Here is a 14,630-nt window from a genome sequence, read left to right as displayed (position 1 = left end):
TTTCCATGCGAAATCCACTCCGCCACTCAACTGGCCTCTATTGTGTTTGCCAACTGGGCTGTGGGGCAGGCAGTGTGGGGTGGTGAGTGCTTTTTCTTTATGCTGGTGTACATTAAAGCAGCTACAATGCTGGTTTATGATTATAACTCCAGGTTTATTTTTGTGGCAGGGATGGGGGATGGAGTACTTGATTCCAGTTGGGTTGATATGTTGTAGTTCAGCCTGGGGGGCCAGCTAGGGGCCTGACTCAGCTGCCCCAGACCCTTACTGTGCCCTGGTGAACCCATTCCCTGAGGGGATTTCAGAGGGCCGGAGTGGCTCCCTTGCTTTTCTGCAGGTGTTACCCTGGTAAAGAGGAGCTGCCCAACCCCAAGGACAGTCAGAGAAGCCTGTTGTGTGCAGCAGCTTGGGGATGGGGTCCTCAGTGCTGTGTGTCACTCCCAGGCTTAGGTTGCGTCCCCTCCCATCACTGTTCCTCAGTCCTGGCAGCTTGGCCTGGGGCCTGGATTTAACGTTTGCTTCCCTAGACTGTGTCAACAGGTATGGGGGAGGACAGGACCTCATCCCTTTGCTCCTCTGAAGCCTAGCTGGGCGTTTCCTCCGGAAGTGCCAGTGGCCATGCCCAGCCTCCTCTGGGTTGTCTCCTTGGAGTAGGTGGTATGTGGCTGGGACTCAGATGGGGGGTGCCTGCCTTCTTCTTACCTGGTGATCCCGGACATGGCCCTACCTGCAGGGAACACCCAGGCTACTGGGGAGGGGCCCCATAGAAGGGTCACCTGCTGTGTTATGTGAGTGGGTGGCTACGTGGTGCTTGAAGCAGGGCACCTCTCTCTATCTGGTCCCCAGCTGCTTCCTCATAGACTTCTGTCCTGGGTGCACAGTACACTTTCTGTCCCCGTCTTTAAACTTAGCTACACATCCTGCAGGCTTCCCTGGTGGCTCAGATGGTAAAGAATTTGCCTGCAACGCATGAGACCTGAGTTCGGTCCCTGGGTTGGAAAGATCCCCTGGGAGAGGAGAATGGCAACCCACTCCCATATTCTTGCCTGGAGAATTCCATGGACAGAGGACCCTGGCAGGCTACAGTCCATGGGGTTGCAAAGTCGGACAGTAGTAGTGACTACTACTTTTACTTTGACCCATCCTGCAAGCAGCAGGGTGACTGTGCCTGTCCCACCCCACCAGCCACCTCTTCACTGGCCTCAAGCCTTCTTCTTGGGGCCCTCGCATATGCTGTTCCTAGAACACTTTCCCTGCAGGTTCCTGGCAACATGGCATTACAAGGGCCTCCTGGATCTTCCACATTTCCCTGTTGGGGTGCTGTGTGGAATTGGAAGTAACAACCCTTAGGTGGCACTTAACAGTCAGTCCCTTTCATCCCTCTTCCCCTGGGAGGGTCTCTTCCTCCCTAGAGTCCTTGGGTGGCCTTCAGAGGCTGGGGCAGGGCAGCATGGATGGAGGTGGCATGTAGAAGCATAGAAATAGGAGCTTTATTCTCTAATGTGCATCCAGCAAGTTCCTTACACAATCAAGGAAATGGTTTCTCTTTCGGCCACCTGACACTCTTTATCAAAAGAAAATCCGTCCTGCTTGGGCAGAAGCTGCCCTGAACAGCATTCTGAACCCAAAGCAAAGGGTAGTGGGAAGAGGAGCAGACACATCCCTCAGAGCTCCCTCAGTGCCCAGGCACCCTCGGCCACTTGGGACAGCTGTGAGGGGGTGCAGCACAGAGCAGCATTCCCGGATGCCCACACACAGCTACACAGCCAGCCTGGCAAGACCTGGAGAAATGGGCGAATGGGGGGTGGCCAGGACCTGCTAGTCAGGGCGTCAGTGTTCAGCATCCATGGCATCCAAGTACTTGGCTTCAATGATTTGGGGCAGCACGTTGTAGCTGTGGGGAGGAGGACCAGGCAGGAAGATAAGCATTGGGGCAGGGAGGAGTAGGCAGAGAGCAGCCATTCCAGCCCACCCTCTCCCACCCCGCTGAGTCTTTTCTGCCGCTGTCCGCCCTCCGTACCGAATGGGGATCATGGCAATCATGATGAGGGGAAAGACCATCTTCATGTAGAGCAGTGGGCTCATGCCAAAGGCACAGAGCAGCAGCAGCTGCAGGACCTGCAGGCCTGTGAAGTAGTGGATCTTCCTCTGGGGCACCCTCCGGATGTAGTGGGTGGGTGGGTATGACGTCTGTGGGTGGCAGGGACCAGGTGTGGGCACGTCTGGAGCCAGATCTCCCTCCCCTACCCCCACTCTCAGGGCCACTCACCTGGTCCTTGAGCAGCAGCACCATGCGCTGAAACAGCTGGTTGCCGTCGATGGAGGTGAGCGCGAGATAGAGGAAGAGGCCGTAGAGCACAGGCTTGGGGATCCACTGTAGTGGGAAGGGCAGCAGCAGGAGGGAGAAGCCCACCAGGATGCTGGCACCCAGGGAGGTCAGCCGTGTCTCCTTCACGTTCACAATCCTATGAGGGTCCAGTGCATTGGGTCACTCTGGCCTGGTCCACGGGGCTGTGTCCATCCCAGGTCACATGTTTACCAGGCTCTGTCATTTCTGGGCCCTTGTCCCCCAAGCCAGTATCCCTCCTTAAGTCCCATGTGGCCCAGGGCTGCCCCCCACCTCAGGGCCCTTATGACACTGGCCTCACGTCTCGAGGGGCCCTCCTCACACTCACGTCTCGTAAATGTGCCCGTTCTCCACGTGCTCCTCCACCAAAGCCAGTGCTCGCACGTGCAGCAGGGAGTGGGGGTAGGCAGCGTGGATCCAGGGCAGCCCAAACAGAGACAGCCCAGTATTGATGATGGCGATGAGCAGGAGGTCCCAGTGGTAGGCAGTGCCCTTCACCAGCCTGCAGCGGGCGGGGTCACATATGGCCAGAGCCCTCTTGGCCCCTGGAAGGTTGGGCACATGCTCAGCCCTCCATGCCCAGCCCTGCAAACCTGTTCTGTGGGGCGTTGGCCAAGGCAGCCACCAGGTTCTGCTCTATGAAGAAGAGCATGGAGAGGAGGAAGCCGAGGCCCATGGCGCTGCTGATGGCCACCAGGGATAGCGAGTGCATCTCGGCTATCTCGAACAGGCTGTTACTCGGGCTGTAGCGAAACTTGACCACTGCAGTAGGGTACAGGCCCCTGCTCAAGCTTGCATCCCCCACAGAGCAACCCACCCCATCCCACCCTACGGCTGGTCCTAACTTACTCTTAATCTCCTGGAAGCCGTAGGAAGAGATGAGAGAGAAGGTAAGCACCGAAATGGGCAAGGCGCAGTCTGACAGGAGCTCACGCACATAGGGGTTCAGGTAGGGGCTACGGAGGCAGGTGAGTGTCAGTGTGGCCTAGGGGCTTGTGTTCCCCTCACCCGAGAGGGCACCCCTCACCTCTTCTTCAACTGGTAGAGGGTGTAGCTCAGCCAGAGCGTGCCCAGCATGATAAGAAGGCTGAGCACAGCCGTATCCCGGGCCAGGGGCTCGGGGTCCTGGCTGCCCGTTGAAGTTAGCTCCGGTGGGCTGGTCAGAAAGCTGGTGTTGAGGGCAGTGTGGAGGCTACTGTTGAGGCCCAGCAGGCTCACCAAGGAGGGCTCATCTTTGAAGAGTGCAGCGTCATGGCCATAGTAGTACTTCTGGAAGACTATGGATACAGACCATCAGAATTCAGCCATCTGGGCTCTGGGAGCCTGGGCCTAGCAACTTCCTCCTGGATGTGGGCGGAAGGAGCCCTGAGGGGAGAAAGGGATTCTGGGTGGAAAAGGGGAGAGCTGGCCTTCTGTCAGCCAGGATTCCTCAACCTGCCTGTCTACCCACCACCCCACACCCTGCCCTTTGTCCATTTCTGGCAGCGAATCCTGCCTGGCCCAGAGCCTCTGATCCTGCCGAATACAGCTCTGTCACCTGCTAATTGCTGCGCTTTGTCAATCATGACTCCCGTCGCACCCTGGACTGTGGAAGCAGCCTTAGCTTGCATGCTTCTTGGCTACCCTGCCACAGTCTATACCCCCATCTCAACTCAGCTTCCCCTGCAGCAGGTGGCCACTGGCTGTATAATACTCACTTTTGACTGTGCCCTTGATAGCATCTAGGACGAACGTGATAGAAATGAACAAGGCAATGATCTCCTCTGTTGACCTGCCAGCAGAAGGTATGTCTCATAAGATGGGGTGAATTGTAGAGGGTGGGTTTCCCCAAGCCTTGGCATGGCTCCTACCCTCCTGCATGAAGAGGGCCAGGGCCCCAGGCTAGGGCCCCAGGCTTTCCCCTTGGGGTAGTGATATGGTAGGGGCACTGCATCTTATCTAGGGTTACAGGGCCTTGGAGGGTGGCATGGAAGCTGACCCACGTCCCTGGCCTTGGTCTCCCTCCTGCTTGAAAGTCCCAGGAGCTTAGGGAAGGCTCTGTTACCTCTTGAAAAGACTCATGACCAGGCTGAGGTTGAAGAGGGCATAAAGCGTGAGGAAGAAACTGTTCCACAGGCCTGTCCACGCATAGAAGGTACTGAAGTCCAGATTATAGTCATCGCAGATGCCACGGATCACTGCGGGCAGCGGGACAGGAGTGAGCAGTCAGGGCCGGGTGGGGGCAGGGACCCCAGGACCCATCTCCCTGCTCTCGCCCCCGCTGCACCGTTGATGTAGAGGGCCAGGGGCGCGGTCGTCAGCAGCACCACCAGTGGCTGCCCAGAGAAGAGCGCGTACAGGAGGCCTCCGATGCCCTGCCCGGCCACGGTCTTCTGCACGTCTGAGGAAGTGAGGGTCAGGGGGCACCACGGCCCTAGGCCCCCCAGCACTCCCCGCTAGCCTCCGACCCCTCACCGATGGCTCCATTTGTGTTCTCATCATTGAGGGACCCAAAAGCAATCGTGGGCAGAAGGCAGGCGAAGTAGAGGAACAGGGTGGTGGTGATGTATTTGCCCACAGCCTTGTTTTTCCCGATGATGCCTAAGAAAGGGAGACGGGATGGAGTGTACTGGGGACGCAGGCCAGGCCGGGGGCCTGAGCTACAGGCCAAGCTCTGAGAGGTCATGGGACACTTACCGTCGGTGAAGTCCAGAGGGTACACGGGGAACCTGCGGGCGATGTCCTCCTGGATGCCCTTCCCGATGGGGAGGAAGTCCTTCTGCCGTGGGGGCTGGGAAGAGGACACGCCCATCAGCCCTGTGCCCTTGCCCCGGGCTACCCGCCCAGGCCCTGTCTGCCCTGCACCTGTGGGTGTCTGACGATGCAGATGGAGCTCGTGCTGTAGTCCATGCTGATACTCGGACAGTGGCTCATTACGGTGAGCAGCTGTCGCTGATGGACCAGGGCCTCTTTGAATTCCTCCTCTGTGCGGGTCTTCAGGAGCTTCTGGCGGAAAGTGATGTCTAACATCATGGTGGCAAATGTGCGCCCCACTTCAGTGGCGGTCTTGGTGCTTTTCTGGGGGTGGGGCGAGAGAGTCACATCTGTAGCCACTGCAGAGCAGAGGGCACCCTCCCCAGCCCTGGCCACTCTCTCTCCCCATGATCCAGGTGTAGTCCCCCAATATTCACACACAGTGGATCCTGCCACGGTTGCCACCAGGTCAGCAGATCACTAGACTACCACTGACCTAGTATTTTTCTTACAAACTCAGGTTAAATCTGCGTAATTGTGGATAATGAAATCCTGATGATGGAAAAAAAATGTTTGCTCAGCTACTTTTCACCTGGAGTGTTTGCACTGTTTGCTGCTTTATCTGATTTTCAGAGGGGTTCCAGGCCATCTAGCCTTCTCCCTCTTGCCTGGCCAAGGTCAGCCTTGTCTGTGAACTCCGTGTCCAGCCTCCACCACAGCAGCCTGTCTCACTTCGACAACTCTGGCCCCTAGGAGCAGCATCCTTCCCTCTGGGTTGCCCAAAGCTGCGTCCCAGGCCTGCACCTGCGGCGTGCCCACTGCTTTCTGGTAGCTTTAGAACAGGCCTGTTCTCCCGAGGCGGAGCCAGGTGTTGGGCTGGCTGGCGCGTCACAAGGTGCCAGTCTAGCCACTCAGCCCTAGGGATTCTGCTTTTTCCAACTGTTGGCCACGTGTCAGCTGTTACTCCTCTGACCCATGAGATGCCTGCTGCCCTCAATGCTCTTCCTCTGTTCCCAGCACAGTAACATCTAGAGAGATTCGCAGTGTGTCTGTGATCCCATTAGCACCCCTATGCATAGAGAAAGCCTGGGGAGGGGCCATCTGAAGCCATCTGAGGCAAGGGCAGAATCATCAAAAAGCCAATGGAGGCTTAAGCATTAAGGCCCTTCCCAAGCCTGGAGAGAGGGACCCTTGCCATTTTCTACTCAAAATTTTTAAATCCTCTCCCATAAAAGAAGATTCCCCAAATTGTATGTCTCAGCCCCTACAAAAGTGAGATAACCTGCCCCTGGCCAGGGGGTAAACAGCCCAGGAAAAAGTGGGACTCTGGTCAACAAATCACAGTCAGCTGATTAGAAGTCAGCGTCCTGCAGGCCAAAGAAAGGCCCCTGGTTTGAACAGTAATACTTTTAACGAGTATCTCTTTTCAGTCAGGAAGGAAATATCATCTTTTGGGCAACTTCTGGGGAAATCAGGGCTTGATGAGGACCTAGCAAGTATTCTTCAGATAAACCCAGGGATGAACAGATAGGGGGAGAATGTAGCCTTCGGAGGCCAATTCTGTAGGCCCCCTGCACTGGGAGAGATGCCCCCAGGGAGAGGGCAGGGTAACCTGGTACCCTCTTTCCCAGGAAACAGAGCCACCCGAAACCCCTCCTCACCATCTTGGGTGGGGCCAGCACCAGGATGACAAACCGCACCTCACAGGAATTCTCCCCCCAGTTCTGTGGGCGGTCCAGGCGGCTGATGCACACGTGTCGCCTCAGCAGGGCCTTGGAGGTACAGCTGGTGGGGCAGGGAGGGCACACGGCACATGGCTGCCATCCTTGGGAGCTGGGGCTCCACCCCTGCCACCCAGAACTCCCAACTATGACCTCAGTGACCTCTGTTGAGGAAAAAAGACCAGATGGGATGAATTCCTCACTCTCCCCCGAGACTGAGCAGGCCAGCCTCCACTACTGGATGCCTGTCTCTGAGGTGACGTGGGGAGGCCACCATGGTGGCCTGGCAACTCACAGGATGCAGATCCATGACTGCTGGTATTGTACCCCCGTTACTGTGGCAGTGACCCCTTGGATGGTGTCCGACAGCAGGTGAACTGCTAACAAAGTGCACAGTCAGATGGTCTGCCTCCCTGCCCTGCCCAGGCCAAGAGACACGCCTTACCTTTGCCCTCCATGGGAGCCCCTGCGTCAGTGAAGAGCATGGCCGTGAGCAGGTCCAGGTTGCAGTCTGGCTCCGTGTTGTAGGGGTCTTGGGCTAAGCGGGACAGCATAGCCCGCAGCACGTCATCCAGGGAGGTGGCCGTTTCGTCCAGGATGATTCTGGCCCGTGCCAGGAAGCCATCTAAGTCCCGGTGTGCACGGATCTCTTCCTCAAAGTTCTTTAACTTCAGGTACTGTGGGGACCCCGTGCACAGAACCAGACAGGCCCATAAATAAGACCCTCTGTCCTTGCCTGGACCCCTCCATTGTGACAGACCCTGGCTGACACCCCCTTCCCAGAGAGAAGGCCAGTGTGGTCGGCCCCAGGCTAATATGAGCTCTCTCAGGGAAGCGACCACCTCCACCCCCAGCTAGTGGCCTGGAACCAAATGTTTCCCATCCAGCCAATGGGCCGCTCACCTTGCGGGAGGTGTGTAGGAGCCCATAGCCGCCAGGTGATTCACTCTCTGCTAGAGGAAAGCGGGAGGGCTCAGGGTGCTGCCCCAGCCCTTCAGGTCTCCTTGGTGAAGTGGGCCGTATCTGTTCAGTCCCCAGTCCCGTGCATGCCCCCCCCAACCTGTCCCTGCCACAACCCCCATACCAGACTGGGTAGGCTGCACCTCGAGGTTGACGTTGACAAAAAAGCGGATGCTTTCGCCAGACACAATGGAGGAGTTGACCGTGTCGAAGGCCTCATCCCTCAGGCTCTCCTCACGGGTTTCAGAGGCATCATCTGTGTCACACTTGAGGTAGCCTGGAGCCCCAACCACCACCAAGAGAGACCCCCCCAAGAGGGCCTGGCTGTCAGTGCTACACATGGGGGAGAGGGACTCCAAGCCAAAGGAGCAGGGCCCCTGGGCTGTTCTACTGGGCGCAGTCTTGGTGAGTGGTGAGGGCGGCCTCTAGCGGCCGGGAAGGAAGCCTTGGCTCAGGTAGGCCCAATATCTGGTCCTGAGCATAGCAGCCCTGAGCATAGCAGCCAGCTGGCACCCCCTACCCAACAGTTTTCTCCAGCATTCTTCAGCTGTGGGAACCATGTATGGTTCTGTGCCATGCATATCCTTTAGCTAGAGAAAGACATGTCCGTTCCACAAACATTGGGCCAGGTACATGGTACAATGACACAGTTGAGACTGCCTGGCCACTGGCTTCCCAGAACCTCCAGGCTGTGGGACCTGGACCTGCCTGGCTCCCCAGGGAGGAGGGAGCTGTCTGGCTTCTGGGGAGGGTTGCTCCCTCCCCAGAAGCAACCCAACAAAAGCCAGAGCCCTGCAGTATACAGACCTCATTGGCACAGGAGGGTGTGGGGGGCAAAGCATTAAGGCTGAGAAGCCTTAGTCTGACATCAGACAAGGCCCAGGCAGCAGGACAGCCAGAGAAATAGAGCCAGGGACAGAGAGGGGACAGGACCCCAGAAGGAGACCTCATCTCAGGCCTTGGGACCCCAGAGCACAGAGCCTGCTGCCCTTTCTTTTGGTCTGCCTCTCAGTTCCTGCAACTGCTCCCCAGCACAGGCTCCCTCCTATAGGAAGCCGCCTGGCTGACATGCTGCTCTGAGCCCTGCTGGGGCTTCTCACTGCCTCTGAGCCAGCCTTGCTGCTTCAGTCCAGATCCCTGGTCCCTCAGGCCCAGTCCCACCCCCACCTCAATCTCTTACTCCTCAGGCCAGGTGGCCAGCACCCCAGGCAGGCCAATTCCTGTCCTGCAAGCTGAGGGCTTCCCTCCCTGGAGGGGCTTCTTCAAGGCTCAACAGAACCTTCCTCCTCTGGCAAGTCCACTGAGGGCCCTCCCTGCCTTACTCTTGGCCTATCTGGCCCCTCTTCCTCACTATGTCCTGTGGGTCCCCTGTGGTCCACCACTTGTGATTCTCCTGGGGCCCTTGTAGGTCAGATCCCACAAACACCTAAAAACACCCATGGAGGGACAGGGAAGGGTCAGTAGCACGCCTCCACCTGCCAGGCAGTGACTCACCCTGACTCACTTCCACTCTAGTCTGCTGGTTTCCTCTTTACATCCCAGGCCCTGTTCCCCCAGTATCCTGTGCTCAGCCTGGGCTTTTTCTGGGTAGGAAGCACTAGGCCTCCCCTACCAACACCCTCATGGACTGGTGACCCCTAGGCTCCAGGTCTGCACTGCACGCAGAGCCCAGAGAAGAACTAAAGTCAAAAGACATCCTTCCCCTACGTGTCATGGAGCTCATGTCCATGAAAAACACTTTCCTCCCCAGTTCTAGACCTGCTCTGCTTAGATTGCTTGGTTTCCCAGCCCCAACCTGTCCCAGCCTCTACCACCCCCACCAGCACTGTCTATTCCCCAGAATGTCCCTCACACTGCCCCACTTCTCCCCTATCCTGAGCTCAACCTAGGTCCTACCCAATAGACACCACCAGTTCACTGCAAGGCTCCTGGGACTTGCCCACCAGCAGCCTGGCACATGCCATCATTATGCCTTGGGAACTCTATGTAGAGCACACTGCCACTCTGTCCAGGCACTGTCTCACTAAACGATGGTCAGGCCGCTTCCTAAATCTGGGCACAGGAGCATGTAGCCACCCCAGACATATGGGGAAGGAGAGAGCTAGGCTGGTGCAAGCAGGGAAAATTGACATGCAGAGACTGCAATTTAGAGGGACAGTGGCAGCCCCTCCCTCACAGGGCTGGGCAGGATCTTAGGAATGTGAGCATATACAACATTTGGCCTAAAACTGGGTCAGATAACCAAAGCATTGTTAACAGCAAACCATGACATATCAGATGGTCCACATAGCCCAGGATGGGGAGCAGCTCGCTACCCCAGGACCCCCAGAGACCTGCCAGTGTCCAAGGCATTGTCAGCTGCCTCTCTGACCACACCACAACCTCCTGGAGGTAGAATCCAAAGGCATCCCAGCACCAGCAGAGGACCGTGATTACCCAGGTGGATGGACTAGGTCCCCTAAAGCCTTTTGACCAAGAAGCTCTCTACACACACCCACACCCGAAAGGCACACACCTGCATCCTCAAAGTATCCATTCTGCGACATGACAGAAGAGTTTTCTGTAAGGCAAACCAAAGAATTGTCAGCAGCTCCATGTGTCAGTTCTGGACAGCCTCTCCTCCGTATCTGCTGCCCACCCCTCACCAACCCCTGCTGAGTCTTTCTTACCCTTCCCAGAGCCCCTGGGAGAAAAAGGAGCAGGGGACAGCACTAGACAGGGGCCCCTTGAGGAGCTAGAGGAAGCCACTTCCTGTTATTCTTCAACCCATCTACTAGGGGCTTGTCCAGGTGGGAAAGGAGGGAGGCGGGGAGATGTTCTCAGCATGTTTTCTCCAGGAATAATTAACAGTACCCCGTGAAGGAAGGAAGGATACGCTAGTTGTAGAAATCTGGAGGGAGGAGACCTGTCTGGCCACCTTCCCTGCAGAAGACAGCCTCCCTCTGTCAAGCCTTCGCTGCAAAGTCCAGAAACTGGGCTGAGGCTTTTCTTCCAGCACATCTCTTCGGCTCTCATTGTCATGTCGGTCCCTGGGGCCATCAAGACCCATCACACGTGCAGTGGCCCCTAACCTCCCGCGCCCGGGGTCACACGGGGTGACCTGGGGCAACGGCCTCCTTCCCTCAGCACCACCCACTTTCCGGGCCTCCTGGGAGGCGGAGCCGTTGGTCCTCTTGGGAGATGGCGCGGGGGCGGGGGTGGGGTGGGGCGTGCGCGCTCTTTGCGCCGGGCCCCCGGATGGATGCTCCACGCTGTTTGTGTTGCTCTGTTCAAGGAAGGAAGCGACAGAAGCGGCCGCGTGCACGAGAGGAAAGAGCCTCAGACTCGGAGACCGTGGGGGTCGGGGGGAGGGGTCGTGCAGAATGCGGACGGTCTCCCGGGACAGGAGCCCGGGCGGCATGCAGAAGGGAGGCGCGGGGGCAGTAAACGTAGCAGTAGAGGCGCGGGATGGACACAGGAAGAGGGTGACGAAGCTATGGAACGGTGGGGATGGTGCACAGCCTACTCCCATGCCGCACGATTCAAGAGCACGTAAACAGTACCCCCCGTGCTGGCCCTCAGGTGTCAGAGCGGCGACCGAGAGACTGCCGTGGCCGCACAGGGGACACAGTCAGAGGCCCAGGGACCCCTAGGAGTGGGCAGGCTGCCGCGCAGCGCCGAAGGCGTCGGTAGAATGTAAAATGAGGCTTTCCGAGGGGGTGACGCCCGCCTGCGAAGACCCTGGAGCTCGAGGTGCTGGGGACCCCACAACTCCGCGCCGCTATCTGCAACACTTCCACCCTTCCCCCAGCTATCTCGTAGGTTCAAACACTGTTGTTTTAAAACGGCGTTAAGTCAAGCGCGCAGTGCCCACGAAGCCGTCCTGTGCTTCCCCAACCACCCGTGTACCGACCTGGACTTCCACTTCCTAGAGGCCGAACTCACCCCGGGCACCACCGCCCCGGCTGGAAAGCCCCCAAGACCCTCTCGCCCACTACGCCGGGGGCCGTGGAAGGCCGACGGCGTCCGCGTTCCTCCCAGCGCCTCGACGGCTCCGCTTCCCAGCCCAGCACGGCTCTGCGACGGAGACTGGACGGCCTTCCCGCCCCGGGCATCGGCCTCATGGCTGGAGATGGAACGCGCACCTGGTGCCCGCGGCCACGGCCCAGCGGTCAGACGCAGAACCGCTGCACACCCGCGCGCACGCCCCGGGTCCTCACGCGGGGCTTCGGGACCCCTACCTCGCAGTCTCCTACAGGCCGGCGGCGGGAGCCGACGACACACCCCTGGGCCCCGCCTGGGTCCTAATGCCGCGCCGACGGTCCTCCCTGGAGCTGGAGGCCGTGCGGCGCGGACCAGGGTCCCGCCCGCCCGCCCCGCGCCCTCACCCGTACTCCTTTTCACCCCGGGCGGGTTGCTCCCGGGAGCCCGCGGCCACTTAGAACGCGTAGACTGGGCTTCTTCGGGCCCTTGCGCCCGCCCAGGTGTCGCCCGGTTAGGGGCTGAGCAGGGCTGCGAAGTTTCTGCGAAGAAGCACGGTGAGCTGAGAGCCCCTCGGAGTTGAGATGGTGCGGCGGGTCCCGGTGGGGCCTCCCTCGTCTTGACATTAAGTACTAGGCCAGTCCCCTCCTCTCGGCAGGGGGCCTCCGCTGGGCCCAGCCCACCCGGGCCCCGCCCCCTCCATTCACCCTGGCTTCTCAGGCAGCAAATCCTCTTACTCCTCCTCCAGGAAGCGCACCTCGACTTTCTACACCGGCCGGTGCGCGTTCTCTGGGCTCCGCCCTGGCCGGCGGAGCCCGCCGCCCTCCCGACTCGGCGGCGTCGGGTTTGCTGGCAAAGCCCTTCACGGTTTCGCTCCTGGTCTCGTTGAGTCCTCGGCTCTCTCTTTGGTCAAGGTCTTGACTTGCAGCTTTTTTCCTTCCCAAGATGGCCCCGCCGCCCGGTTTTCTTCCCAGACACGAGGGAGCTCAGCCCTGGGACGCGCCTTCTCCGGCGCCTGGTCCTCCTTGAGTAGGTGGGGGAGGTAGGATGCGCGCGCGTGCTTGTGCAGGGAGGCGGTGGTGCGCGCGGCCAGGCAAATCCAACCCTTCCGATGAACTCTAGGTCTGACCTTCCGCGGCTTCTCATCAAATGATTCTATAGCTCTTGGGCCCCGGATTGACCCAGGAACTCTCCCCACAACGAAGTGCTAACCCCCATCCCCTCCACACTGGCTACCAGCCCGAGGAAGAGCCGCGATTTCCCCTTCTCACCTCCTGCTGGCACGGAGTTCAGCCTCTGTCCCCCAGACGTTGGAAGAGGGCTGGCGAAGCAAGCAGAAAGTGATCCCACCTCTACCAGGGGGCTTCCCTGTGGCCCCCAAGGGTTCCTGGTGCGTTGGAGAAGCGCCATGCATGGATTGGGTGAGGCTGACCTGGTGTCCCCTCCCAGCGAGGTAAGAGAGCATTAAGAGCAAAGCTATGAGGTTGCTCCCCTTGGCAGATGAAGGCCTGGGGGTCAGGATGGCCCTGAGCACCCTGCTGTCCACTACTGAAGAAGATGCTCAGACCGTGCCTGGCTCGGGGTTGGCCACGTGCTGCTCTGGTTGTGGTGAGCAGACTAGGCAGAGACTCGAGATCCTCTCTGCTCTGGGGTACCTTCTCCACACAGCCATGGGACTTTCTCTAGATGCCCTTTAGCTATACACCAGCCCGCGGCACAGACTCCCCCAGCCCCAGGAGTAGGGGATGGAGATTTGAGGGGGGCTGACGACAGGCAGGCTGACTGTCAGGGAGGAGAGCTCCATGTGGGAGGTGCAGAGGCTGGACCCCTGAAAAGCCACTCGTTATGCCCTCAACCCCTTCACCTCAGAATGCCTGGGCTTCTACATCTACCTCTCCGTGTCACCAGCCTCTCCCAAACACCTGGACCTTCCAACCCAGCTGTTCCAGGAGGCAAACCTAGAATGTAGGGGCCACCTCTCATCCCCTCCTGCAGCCTCCTCCCTCATCTGAGGCCTCACCACTGAGATCACTGAGGAAACAGGAGCCCCCGGTCAATATCTCCCCCAGGGGCCTATGGACCAGACTCACAGAAACTGACACAGACCCCTTCTGACCCCTTCTCTACCACAGCCTCCTGTGCTCTGCCCTTGTGGTTTCCATTCCCCCGTTGTCCTGGAGAGAGCCGCTGGCTCCCCTACACCCCTGCTGCAGAGCAAGAAGCTGTTTCCTTTAGTCTTCCCAGCTGCCTCCTGTCCACTGTGGATCAGAGGCTGAGATGCCTCAGGTCTCCCCCGTCTCCTCTCCCCTCACCTCCACACCTCTGTGCCCCACTGGGTCCTTACACAGGTAGTTTAGGGACTCAGACATAAACACACACATTCCTTCTCATTCCCATCCTCAAGATCTCAGACTTTACTGGGCTGTGGACACAACCTTAAGTTCTGAGTTCCACAAGGCGCTTAATGGCTTTCTGAAGTATTTCAACTGAGTTTTCTCCTTTAGCCACTATAATTTTTTTAAATTTATTTTTGGCTGCGCTGGGTCTTCCTTGCTGTGCGGGTTTTTCTCTAGTTGTAGAGAGTGGGGGCTACTCTCCAGCTGTGGTGCACAGGCTTCCCATTGTGGTGACTTCTCATTGCGAAGCATAGGCTCTAGGGTACATGGGCTTCAGTAGTTGTGGCACTTGGGCTTACTTGCTCCGTGGCACGTGGGATCTTCTCAGATCAGAGATTGAACCCATGTCTCCTGCATTGGCAGGCAGATTCTTTACCACTGAGTAACTAGGTAATCCCTTCTCTCCTCACCTCCTCAGACCTAAGAGTGTTGGCCAGCTCTGGATCTTCCCCTGGATCCATGATGCCTGTTACCGAGCTCCTGGCTTGAACATGACATAGCCTACTTACCCTC

At 58.4% G+C, this 14,630-nt stretch overlaps 1 protein-coding gene across 19 annotated transcripts; it reads right to left on the bottom strand.

The window, feature by feature from the left end:
* Positions 1-1,468: 1,468 nt before the first annotated feature.
* SLC4A11 (solute carrier family 4 member 11) lies at positions 1,469-12,364 on the bottom strand. 19 transcript variants are annotated; one of them, XM_059892665.1, is made up of 20 exons: positions 12,129-12,363; positions 10,277-10,321; positions 7,886-8,038; positions 7,705-7,754; positions 7,247-7,478; positions 7,097-7,181; positions 6,742-6,865; positions 5,192-5,404; positions 5,024-5,117; positions 4,802-4,927; positions 4,614-4,727; positions 4,392-4,524; positions 4,045-4,118; positions 3,375-3,624; positions 3,197-3,303; positions 2,941-3,109; positions 2,676-2,849; positions 2,270-2,465; positions 2,021-2,190; positions 1,469-1,894 (listed from the first exon to the last, which is right to left on the bottom strand). In XM_059892665.1, the coding sequence occupies exons 2-20, from the start codon at positions 10,305-10,307 to the stop codon at positions 1,831-1,833; spliced, it is 2,559 nt and encodes an 852-aa protein (XP_059748648.1). In that variant the 5' UTR covers positions 10,308-10,321; positions 12,129-12,363; the 3' UTR covers positions 1,469-1,830. The 19 variants fall into 19 exon arrangements, with proteins under 19 accessions (XP_059748648.1, XP_059748653.1, XP_059748651.1 ...); XM_059892670.1 differs by having other exon boundaries at positions 7,886-8,017; XM_059892668.1 differs by having other exon boundaries at positions 7,705-7,751; positions 12,129-12,362.
* Between the last annotated feature and the right edge of the window lie 2,266 nt (positions 12,365-14,630).

The sequence above is a fragment of the Bos taurus genome, chromosome 13 (genome assembly GCF_002263795.3).
Source record: "Bos taurus isolate L1 Dominette 01449 registration number 42190680 breed Hereford chromosome 13, ARS-UCD2.0, whole genome shotgun sequence".
Taxonomy (NCBI): domain Eukaryota; kingdom Metazoa; phylum Chordata; class Mammalia; order Artiodactyla; family Bovidae; genus Bos; species Bos taurus.
The sequence above is the reverse complement of the archived record's forward strand: the minus strand, read 5'-3'. Positions and strand labels throughout refer to the sequence as shown.

What these genes read in the sequence shown, in the direction of transcription:
- SLC4A11 (XM_025000681.2), bottom strand. Translation starts at nt 11,272, where the DNA reads ATGGGAGTAGGCTGTGCACCATCCCCACCGTTCCATAGCTTCGTCACC. An exon ending in GGTGCAGCCTACCCAGTCTG is followed by an intron (nt 7,755 to 7,885) that starts GTATGGGGGTTG and finishes GCTTTCCTCTAG; the next exon opens with CAGAGAGTGAATCACCTGGC. An exon ending in CTCTACCAGTTGAAGAAGAG is followed by an intron (nt 3,304 to 3,374) that starts GTGAGGGGTGCC and finishes CTGCCTCCGTAG; the next exon opens with CCCCTACCTGAACCCCTATG.